The sequence below is a fragment of the Haliaeetus albicilla genome, chromosome Z (genome assembly GCF_947461875.1).
Source record: "Haliaeetus albicilla chromosome Z, bHalAlb1.1, whole genome shotgun sequence".
In the NCBI taxonomy this organism is placed as follows: Eukaryota; Metazoa; Chordata; class Aves; order Accipitriformes; family Accipitridae; genus Haliaeetus; species Haliaeetus albicilla.
This window is the reverse complement of record NC_091516.1, coordinates 19091260-19103679: the sequence shown is the minus strand read 5'-3', so window position 1 is coordinate 19103679 and position 12420 is coordinate 19091260. Positions and strand designations below refer to the sequence as shown.

General features: G+C 35.4%; 1 protein-coding gene across 18 annotated transcripts in view; it reads right to left on the bottom strand.

Moving 5' to 3' along the window:
* KDM4C (lysine demethylase 4C) overlaps positions 1-12420 on the bottom strand; it is a 272053-nt gene that overhangs the window by 114860 nt on the left and 144773 nt on the right. For 14 of the 18 annotated variants that reach the window (XR_011323370.1, XM_069777114.1, XM_069777116.1 and 11 more), the window contains 2 exons: positions 10617-10978; positions 8157-8268 (listed from right to left, as the gene is read on the bottom strand). Coding sequence is in view for 13 of the 18 variants with exons in the window: in XM_069777114.1 (XP_069633215.1) it covers positions 8157-8268; positions 10617-10978 (474 nt within the window). In the remaining 5 variants the exon portion in view is untranslated. The remainder of the gene's footprint in view (positions 1-8156; positions 8269-10616; positions 10979-12420) is intronic. The other 4 variants (XR_011323371.1, XR_011323374.1, XR_011323372.1 and 1 more) reach the window with 1 other exon arrangement.

Here is a 12420-nt window from a genome sequence, read left to right as displayed (position 1 = left end):
AGCCGTATTTAAAATGTGGACATGAGGCCACAGAAAGGGACGTGTTCTTATATATGTAAGAACTGCCAATACGAAATACGTACAGCATATTTGTGTTATAGTTTCCATTTTTATATGTATGTACATCATAGCAATTCCAGTAATTTCACCTGTCTTTACACCATGTAAGTTTAAAGAATAGCCACTGTATTTATAATTTATTTCAAAGAGGCATCACATCAAAATCAAAACAGAAACAAAAGAAAACCTGCTGGAATTTACTGCATAGTGTATCAGCAAAAAACGAAGCTGTCAGTGCAATATCATTACAAGAATAGACTACAAGCTAAAGACTGGCAGATATCTGCTCTCCTGAAAAGCTTTAATTCACAGCACTGTAGAAGACTTATTACCAGCTGCTTTCTCCTTCCATTCCCCATGTAATTTTTTACAATTTTTAATGAACAAAATTTTTACTTTCCATTCCAATTCAATTTGCTTGCGGTCACTGTACTTACCAGCTAGAAGATTTGATCAATAGCTGAAATTAGATTGGAATTTTTAGGAACTGCTATTGCCATCCACACACATGCTTACTGATTTACTAATGAAACATCATAGTTTGCCATCTAGTCTCAAGAGCTTACTAAAGCTCTTTTAAGCTAACCAACTCCAAATGTAGAATATGTATTTAAATTTACATTTACTTCTCATAATTAAGGATTACTTAAACCTGAAGGTCTGATCATGTATATCTTTATCCCAGTATTTGGTACATACAATGTCAACAATGTAAAATTAGCGTATCATAAAGGGTTCAGTTAAATACATGCACTTCTCTACATAAAAGACAAACCCATTATTTTATTTAATTCTTCCTCTTTATTTAAAATTAATATCTCATGAACCTCTGCAAACTTAAATGATGACCCCTGAAAACCAACACTGGACTAGTCCCTACCTTTGTCAATTACCTATTGGAGTTAACAAACATGCACAATATTATCAGTGTAAAAGTATTAGTGTAGTAGGCTTTTTCTCACCGATTTTCTTTCTGCGTTCTAAGAATTTTTCAAACTAGCATGCAATCTAATTCTTACTATTTCCTAAAACACTCTATAAAACTTGTCCAAGCTACTTGTCAGTATGTGCATCTGTACAAAAGGGGAAAAATACAGAAAACTTTCTCCCAATCTTCAGGCTTTCTTGCCTACTAATAAAAAGGGTCACTGAGATATGACAGTTATTTGGTACTTCTTTATTCTAGAAATTAAAATGTATCTTCATTGACCATACCGCCGAGTACTATACAGTCAAATAAATATCCAAGTATTATGCTGTTAAGAGTGTTTTAGAAGTATTACATAGCAGATTCACCAACACACTCTCATTTTATGCTGCTCTAGAGACAAAAACCAGTACCAAGTGGGGAAAACATATTTTATGGTTATTTTATACCTCTCAGGCAGCAAAAATCTAACCTATGTCAATACACCATTCCTGCATAAGTGCCTCTGGGCAAAGCACAAGTGAAATTTTGAGGAACCCAGTTACTTGAATGCTTACATTTAAGATTGTGCTGAAGTTCTCCACTGACTCAAGGCCTTGGGTAGTTACTTATCTTCATAAATTAAGTATGGAAGATGCAAAGCAGAAAGACTTGATCACAGGTCCAAATTCACATGACAAATCAATGCCTGAATTGGAATTATAAATTAATAGCTTCAGGCTACACTTCCTGCACAGATCACTAAAACTAATACCCCATAAACACTCCATACACTAGACAACAATTGCATTCAAACTCCCGCAAGGACCAATTACTTAAGTGTAATTATTTTGTACATTTAAAAATATATATATATTACACACACTTCTCAGCCAAGAAAAAGCATTTAGTAAAACCCCATTAGCATTAAAATCAAGTCACTTCCAATACTGCTGGTTTACAAAGCAGCTTCAGATATTGACAAAGGCAATGATAACTCTATGGGCTAGATTTTTTTTCATTTGGAAAAAAAGCAAACCTACTATGATATTTTGGAACTAGGATAATTTATTAGGCAATCCTCTGTACCAATACCTCAGGGAACTAATCCTTGTTAAATGCAATTCACACATTTTCTGTGTTTCCCTTTGGACCATAATTATAGAAACAGAAACTCAACTCCAGAAGATAACCTTACAGAAGAGACATCTGTCTCCTTTGCAAACATCATACCCAGTTTGCCTACTGACTCTATAGCTACACTTGAGAAGGCTATTGAGAAGCTGCACAAATGCAGCAGGAAATCCATTTTCATCTTGGCACACTTGATAATGAGAAATTATACATGCCTCTGTATCTAAGATTAAAGTTCTGTCCACTCCTTTAAGAGGTAAAATATTATATTTTAAAGCTAAGAAAGCTGTGCAATTGTAAGGTTCATCTAGAGGACAATGAGTCTTAATGATCTCCACATATACCACTGTCCAGCAAATGAGGCATAAATGTTAGAGGAACTGGTTTGTATTCCCTCTTGAATCAAAATAATGGCTACTCTTAGATCCTGGCATTTGTAGGTGTCCACTCTAAGGCAGATAAGCACTGTTGTGAAAGATGTCAAGGGACAAGAGCTGCCAGTGGCAATAATCAGAGCTGTCAGTTCTCGCCATTTCTGAACATCAGCTGCTAGCCCAGAAGTTTGACAAGAGTACTGGACGTTCAGGAAAAGCTTGTATTTGACCTTTCAACACCTCCCTCTCCTAAATACCTACTAAAGATTCTACGACAATTTTGTAAAGTTGTTTTGAGCCTTCAGGATACCACATGTTACGTAAGTGCTAGAACTTTTTGTTAATTATGGTAATCAAATCTTGAAAATTGAATTTAAACAAACCAGAAGCAATGTAGATACCAGAAGAAAGGATAGAGAACACCTAGCATAGTGATACCATTGCAACTGGTAGACAGTGCTGGTCTCTTCCAATGCTAGAAGATGAAGCATGAAAAATACAAATTCTGTACTGGATTAACTCATACTCACACAAGAGCAAAATATTTTTTAAAAAGTAAAACTCCACTCAAAAAGCAGACCAATACAGTATGGGAGTGAAAGCAACACTGCAAATTATAATACTAATGTGGCAAAAATAAACATGCCTCTGTTAACTGGTTAACAAATTCTTCTCTACCTCCTAAGGAACACCAGGAAAAAAGAGCTAACATTTCTTTCTGAAATAAGTAACAATCTTCAAGCAGAATCTGGCATCTTAAGCTTCAAAGCAAAAGAATCACAATTGCATCTACAAGTGTAATCTCCCCCTATTTCAGCATGCTTAACCTATTTATGACATTACTGAACACGCCTTACATGGCTTGACTACTAGTATCAGATCACGCACATCTCACAGGATGCTGAGAATGAACGTAAAAAAAGAAGTTTTATTTTATGACACAAATGAAGGAAAAATACAGCTGTAAAACTAGCAATTTTCACTAATCAAACTCTTGTCCAAGCCACTCTTTCCATTCACAATAGTTTTCTCTCTGTTTCCTTAGCTTACAAAGTAACAAAAGCAAAATGAATTTGAACTTCTGAATCATATTTAAAACACTAAAAACCATATACAAAGAAACCCATACTGAATTCAATCTTTACACTATTATTATATCATTTAGGGCTATGGCAGATTTTAGTCAACTTGAATCTAAAAACAGTTTCTAATGTTGCGTGCCCAAATATTGCTGGAAAGAAATCTCTGGGACCAATCAATGTGCATCCAAAGCCAGTATGCTTGCTCCTTCTGCTGAATTTGCTTTTTTATTGCTTAAGTGAGCAGAAATATAACTGCATTAAATACAAAAGAATAATATTACCATAAGCTAATATACCACACTGAGAATAAGACCAAGGTTCATTATGTAAAAATTATTAGTATTTTGAGTGTGACATACAGCTCACACTGTACTGTTGTACTTATTTTTCTAAACTGGAAGCCTGAGCTGTAATTTCTGGGATTGATTCCCCGGTCCCCAGTACTTCTCATTGCTCAGTCCTTTAGGCATTAATTCCACAAAACCAATCATAATAAGGGAGACTCAGAAGTCAGACATACAGAAGGAAAGGCTTCAGAAAGACTGAAAAAAAATATAAAATTAACACCAATAGACCACACAGAAACAATTAAACTGATCATTTTCCTGTAGAAGAAACATTTAGATCATAAAAAACCATACACATAAAGAAGCATATGCAGTGATAAAAAGAAAACACAAAACTCAATGTCCAAGCAATCCTGTGCAAAAAAAATAATTTCTGCCAAAGGACTCTGTATTATAGCAAATCCAGAAAGTCTCTGCTAAGATTCAAGCTTCATGCTTGAACTGAATGAACAACATTCGTGCTGTTGAATATGATAGTATTCTGTTAGCAAAATTATGATTCTGAAATATCTGACAGTGTCAAAGAACGTTGCCTTCAAATTGTTAATAGCCTCTGATCACCTCTATTCACAGAAATTTCCTAATAGAACCCTAGTATCTGAAGGACTTCAAATATATTAATTTGAATATAAATTATCTGTATTAGAAATGGCTACAGACTATCCAACTTGTGGAAAATGACATGATTTGCAGATGAACTATAAAGCCCCCATTTGTTAATTTTTCATAACAGCACTAGTACTTATCTTCTTCTTCTTCGATTTTGTTTACATTTATGATTTTACTGGACCCAGATGAATTAAAATATAAACTGATGTATCAATACACAAATCCTCCTTGTAAAGGAATAGGTGAACTCAAAAATTATGGTACCTGAAGACTATAGTATCATAGTCATTATCTGCATCACTTTTGTTCAAAAAAACACAGAGGACAAGAACTGAGTAAGTATGCATGCTGAATTACATTTCTGGTAACTCCAGAATATAGATGAAGCACCTTCATAAAGAAGAATATAGTCATTGGTACGTTGATACTGATTACTCCGCTGATACCCAACAACAAACATTCTTGAATATAATCAGAAAAATCTCCTTTGACTGGCACTCATCTAACCACAGATCTTTAACTCGCACGCCAGCATGCGCCAGGAAAGCTAATGAGGCTTCAGTTTGCCAGTCTGCCTCAGCAGTTCTTCAGTCCCTGTCTTGCATGTAAACATTCTGTTCTCCAAAACCTATTGTTTGTCTTCTGGTGTTTTCACAAAAGCATGCTGATGAATTACATCACAATGAGAAACAGACACATGAAAGTAATATCAAATTCCAGTTCCAGCTAGGAAATACCAATAACTGCCATTTCCAATAAAACTCTTAATTACTTCCTTCAATCAATAAGCAGACAGGTGCTTAATAGCTACTTGAAATTATTCTAAGACAACATTTTCTTTCCTAATAAAAATACACCCTTAACTACCAGAAGGACAATCATCATGTAAATAGGAAAGACTGGAAGGTATATGACTTCTTGTTGGGATGCTCCTACTTTCACACAAAATTAAGACACCAGGAAGCTGACAAACTACTGAATAAGGCAACAAATGAAGAGCAGAATCCTTGTGATTAACCAACCAGTGTCATCACATCATCATCTAGCCAGATTATATCATATGCAATCCATGCTTAAATAGGAATTTTACACTATGTTTTAACTATAAAGTTGAAAAAGAATCAGCAGGCAAAAGGAATATAATCTCTAATTAAAAAAGAGCAATTTCACTGCAACCTGCAACATATTTAAATCTTTAATTACTTTACTATATGAATCTTAATATTAATATCATCCTTTTTGTGTAAATTACCATAACACTTTCTGAAATATGCTCTGTCTAGCCCTCAAGGTATGCAAACATATCCATATATGATACAGATCACGGGCCTAAGCTTTCTCTAATTTTCAGAAAGATGCTTAACAACTAATTGAAGTATAAGTCTGGCAAAACTGCAGCTCAGATAAAAAAGAGAGGGTATGGCTTTCCAAAATTAGTGAGATGGAAGATGCAAACCAATGAATGACTTCAAGCTTGGAACAAGGAGGGAGATGTATTGATGACCGACCAGTTAAAATTACAGCACCTAGCTCAACAATGGCTAAATCGGTGCTAACTGAAAGCATAATATTCCTTAGTTACAAGAAGAATCAATTAACAGGCATGCTGTCTCTCTCTGAAGTCAAGAAAGTTTATCTGTAGCTGTAAGAAACAGCTACTGTTGACTAGAGGTAATAATTGTGGAGAAAAAAAAAAAGATCAGGAAGCCCAGCAAGACTCTTATATCATTTAAAGTATAAAATAAGAGCTCCAAGCAAAATGCAGGTACAAAGTGCAGGTAGACACTGAAGCATACAGCAATGTTGGAACCAGAAGTGTAGCCACATACGCGATACCAGGCCCATTCTGCACTACACAGAGTATCAAAGTGTCTAAGGAGAGCACGTGGACCAAACTCCATTTCTGCTAACTGAGGAGATTCTGGAGAACAGCACCTGAAAAACCTGTGCATTACAGAACTAAAATGCTAAGGCAATATGAAAAAGGAATGTATTTGTTTTCCATTTTGATGGATAGTTTTGATGCACAGTTTGATAAGCTTCACAAGCCATGTTTGATAGAATAAAGTAGCTTTATTCATCAACTTTGGCTGGCTGTATATGCGATTGCTGGGTAAAGCAGATTTACTTTTTCTATTTACTTCAGACAAGCAAATCCCTATCTTGGGTAAATTTCTTAGCTTTTGTAGCCTGTCTGCACAAGATGATGGCTCTCTAAAGTTAAAGCACTCAAGTAAGCTCCCAGAAAGAGCATCTGAGAAGTTCCAAGTATTGTTTTAATATTTTTGATCACTGCGGTATCTAGTTACAGAGCACTAAAACTCATGGCTGCAGAAGTATTTACTTATTTATTTTGCACAGAACTCTGTTCTATATTTCACTGTCATTTATCATCATTATTTATGGACATGCTTCTTAATTTGTACTTCAATCTATTGCTTGAAGTGCCTGAAGGTACTGTACAGTATACAATAACATGCGTATCTGCAATCTATGGTGAAGATCTGGACAATTGTATTCAAAAGGATTGCCTAACATTATGCTTCTTATTTATTCAATAATTAAACAATGGAATTTTGTGGTCACTACTCAGCATTAAAATAAAATAAAATAAAATTACTTGAAGTGCCTAAATGTCAAATCAGAAGCCCAGTAGTCTACGCATTCCCAGGAGGGCCATTTACCCTGCTTCCAGTTGCCTTCTGCCACTTAAAAGTAAGCAGAAAACTGCTCTAAGAAAAATTCTCAAGAATTGTTCAGCTGGGTAAACAGAGAGGAGACCTTTTGCTGCTTTCTAATACACAAAGGTTATTTTCATTATGTCTAAAAACAGAACTATGTTTTTGCACTTTTTTTATGTTTGTGATATGGTACTTGCTTTCAACGTCTTGCACACTATTCACTACGTGCAAACCTGCACACTACTTAGATACAGTTAGAAGCAGATATAGAGATATGAGACATGTAGATGATACATGCATCAAAATCAGCTTTTACATTATTATTTTAAATCAATAGAGTAAAAATGATTTACCAAAACTACAGGGAGAGACATGTTCTTTCTTTCCATATGAAACTAAGCAGAAGCCTAGAAATCAAGACATATGTAAACTCTCTTGATAGGCTTTTGATGATACCCAGAAGTCAGTAGCCTTTTTCTTGAATGAGAACTATAGTATCTTAAGGCACTGACTCCCAAATGTACAATGTCTATCAAAAAAACAGACAACAAGGAAAAAGTGGTTTTAAAGCAGTATAGGGAACTAGGGCTTACACCTAAGATTTGTATTCAAAGGATTCTTATGTCACTTTTATCTACATTTGCAGAATTAAAAACTTGTTCTTAAACACAACTGCTATGTGTTCTAATAAGGAATATTTGATTGGCAAATATACTTGTTTTAAATGACATCTTACTGTTCAGAGCTTTTTGCAAAGACAATTTCAATGTTTTTAGAAGAATCTGAGTGAAAACAGGCAAAAAGTACATGACCTGTCTGTGGCTTCAAAGGCCTCACTGTTTACATTTCCCATGCAGAAAGAAATTATTTCATCTTGGTTGCTTTTGCAAATATCTATATATATGGTGTCTCATAATCACAGAAAAAGATCATCAGAAAAATATAATAAATAGTACACTCACCTTCATCACTAGTTGCTTGCTTTTTAACCAAAGTCATTGGAGATCTAGCTGGGGGTTTATTTAGTGGATGACGCCAACTCTTAGATACTTTCTTTCTTTCAACTTCCGCTGACTGAAAAGGAAAAAATAAAACTAATTTAGTATGTAATTCTGCAAAGTTAATTTTGATGAACAAAAACATTCTTCTGTAAATGAGCACAGATGCCAATTCTGTAAATACTATCAGGGTACTTGAAGCACCTTTAGTGTACCAATAAAACATTTGTCTAATTCAGAATATACACTTTAATCAAAAAAGAGTAATCCTTGTCAAACACAAATGGTTTGAGGTGTAAGTTACTGCAGCCCTTCCCAAATTACAGAGCATAAATCCTGGTTTGCTCAGGTGATGTCTGAGAGGAAGAACAGCCCAAACAATTCTCCAGAACCAGAAGTACAATACAGCCAAAAACACGGCTGGGAAAATGAGGCAGAAACCCTCTGACATCATTTGTGAAAGAGTGTAAATTCCTGAGGAAGTAAAAAAATTATCTGGAGTTTAGGTAAGAAATTAAGAGTCCTGATATGTAATTAACATGTTGATTTGGGATATGAGGAAATTCTTTCCTCCCTCAAGCAACCTTATGTACTACAGCTCGAAGTTATCCAAGCTTCAAGAACTAAAGCCAACGCTACAAACTCTAGAAGCGCAGCTTTCACAACTCTGTATTTGAGTGCCAGTGGGGGAATCACGAAGTAAAAAGCTGCTGATGGTATTGAGGTTCAGGAGCACAGGAAAGGCAAGCACACTGGCAGAAGGGTGGGAAGGACAGTCTCACACAATTCCTATGGACCACAGCTCCTCAAGACCCTGAATCTAACCTAGCAGGTTACACACATGCCCCTTTACTGATTTGAGGGTTAAAAATTACTACTATAAAATGGGAAGTAAATCACAAAACAACATCATATTCACTGTGATAAGCAGAGGGAGGAAGATGTGGTTAAAGCACTGGACAGGTTTATGACCTAGAAAAAGTTACCAACTAAGTGAAATGGAAAGAAGATCAGACTTTTAAATTGCATCTGTACAACACACTTCTTCACTTAACAGAGAGAGAAAGAGTATGCAATTATACTGGAGAATATCTGAAACCTCATGTATAAACGGCTGAAAGGCACAGAAAGAGATAAATATAATCTCTGCTACATGATGATTAAAACACTGAGATGTTTACAGTGCTCATTATTATTACAGCAGAAGGGTTGGAGCCCAGATTACTAAAACTCACAACAAAAAATCATTAGTGCACAGTTCATGTCTGTGAAAGGGTCAGCATGATTTTAATTTGGCTTCTAAAATATATTTCCCACTAAGTCTGGCAATCTGACAGTGGATTTCCTGCTCTCACTCTGCCAAACTGGGATTGAACTCACAACTCAGAAAGCTCCTGTGACTACCACCACAGCTTAATTTTTCATCATGCTTCCTAAAGTCAGCTGCCCACCCTTCATAGCAGAATAGCAAGAGTAAAAAAAAGACTGTAAGTTTGTACGTGCCCCAATAAGAAAACATTATTAAATCTACTATTTAAAAATTAAAAACCATATTCCTTTTATGAGAGGGATTTTTTCTTCAAGTGTTTCCTTTACGTGTTTTATGCCATTTCCAAAATCCAAGAACAGCAGGTTTCAGACCCTGAAATCTGTATTATCCTTCTATAGGCATGTCTTGAAGATTCACTTTCTCCAACTTCAATACTATGGATACAGTTTCAGCTAAAGCAAGGAAGTCCATAAGATTTTTACAAACTATGTGAGATAATATAATGGAATGAAAGGAAACTTTGTTTCCACCTAACTCAATGCAGAGATGCTCCTCAGCTTTGGTTTATCCACTTCTTCATTTGAGAAGGGCATCAGTCCAAAAATACATTACCATGTGCTTCCACACTGATATGTTCTGCCCTTAGATAGCAAGTCTCTCAGAATCAACCCATTCTGCTGACATTTTACTAGCACACTGTTAAGTCTCCTTAATACTCAGTCAAAACAGCCATTTTTTTTGAAGCACAAGTAGGTGATACCAAATATAGTACTCATCTCTAATAATTTCATTTTCACATCAATAGCAATAACTAAAACTGATAGCCTTGCTCATACTGGCAGGCAGCGAACATAGGAATAGCTTGAAAATAGTTGCTGACAGTTCAGATTCACAGATATAAAGTGAAATTACTAGGTATCTAAAATCAGAAGGAAAATACGTCAACAAGCCAGCTCCAGAAACATCCTACTTTTGGATCCAAATTCCCACCCTTGCCTGAACACTTCAAAACATGTTCAAATTAGCATCTGATTAAAATCATGCATATTGTTAAGTGCTTTAATATGGATATCAGGTCTCATTAGAAACATGTTCATTCACATTTCATTAAATCAGGAATATATTACTATAACGATGTAATTTGCTTCACATACACTCAATGTTTCCATGCCATCTTCTTCATCCTTTTTTACAACGGGCACTTCTCCATGTTCCAAGCTATTTCCACAACTTTCTAAGTTGCTCACATCATCCTCTATCAGGACATTTTCCTCCTTATCTGGGTTTTCTGCTTCAGAAGCTTGTCCCTCGGACTTATGGTATGGTATGGATGAAACAGACTGATTCTGAGATTTCAAACTCTCTTCTTTTCTACAGCTATCAGAAGCGGGTATGCGGGCCACAGAATCTTCAAATGTAAAGAGAGGATGATTGGAATCTGTCCTGTCCTCATCTTCCTTTTTTGTTTTCTCTAGTACAGGAACAGGGCTCAAATACGAGTCTGAATGGATGCTTCCTATAGATCAAGAATATGATTTGTTAATAAATCTCACTTTATATCACTATATTTCATTTCAAAATGATCTGAGGTATTGAAATTCAAAGCATGGTTCCTCATTTAGAAATCATACAGAAAAGTATTTGGTAGAAGGACATACGCAACTGTGGAGTATAGCTTTGATCAAAGAATAAATTAAATGTAAATGTTTTGAGTTTTAAGTGTGAAATACAGTTTTAATCATTTAATTGGTATTTTGTATTTCATATTTGTATTACAACAGGTCTTCATGTCATTCAAAATAATCAATATTCACATAGCTTGTTTACTCTGACAGCCCACAGGCACTTTGACTAGTTGGAAAAAAAAATATAAAAGTTTGGTATATTGAACTTTATACCCTGCATTTATACCTATTATGCCTGTTTTTAAAATGACAATAAACAAGATTAAAGGTTTATAATTAGGAAGATGTATTTGAAATAGATACCAAGAATATTTTGAAAACAGCAGCACCGGTCTAAAAATGAAAAGCAATTAGCATAATTTTATATTTCAGTGATGCTGAAGGGTGAAACTGTGTGGACTTTATCAAAATTCTTCATCTGCTGATGCTTGCATGGGATAGACAGAACAATGGGTTAGAGAGGTCACCCAAAAAACCTGTTCCTGAAGAACTCTGTGGCACACACCACAGTGAATTTTGATTCAGCAGCAGGTCCAAGGCATTAAAGAAAACTGTCTCTGTAAAGTCCCTCCCCATTCTTTCTTTACAATTGTTATTTGAACTTGCTTTTCTGTAAAATTCCCTTTTCAGGTCAAATGAATATAAAATTTAGTAATACAAAGCCCATCCAATACTAAAACATAATCTCTGGGTACGAAGAGTACTGCCTCAATTGAGCGTAATGGACATACTAGCCAGAGATAATGCAAGGTAAACAACCATCTCCAACATCAGTACTGAAGCTTTCACCGTCATATCTAAACAGGTCCTTTTCCCTAAAAAGTCCTAGGCACCACCTCTTAATAGCACAAAGGAAAGAGGACAGCTCTCCACTCTTCTCTGCTTTTCCTTCCCTTGTCAATGAACACAGAATGGCTGCTAACTAAATACTAGTCCCTCAATGGTCACGAACACTCCAAACCTCTATTAAAAGTTGGGGGAAGCTGTAAAGGAATAGCACCTTTAAAAAAAAAGATCATTAGAACAGACCTGGAAAGGCTTTGATAGAGCACCAACTAATTTGTACACAGTAATTTCTAAGCCTCCATATTGGAATACTGTCTTTGTTATGTTTATATGGATCAATCCTGGTGTTTACCATCTCCAAATAACCATTAACATAACCATTAATGTTCACAATCAGGGAAATACTCTATACACAATTTGCAAGTAAATTTTCAGTATCAATATAAACCCAAATGGGACTGCTCACAACCTTAAAATCACAGTTTGC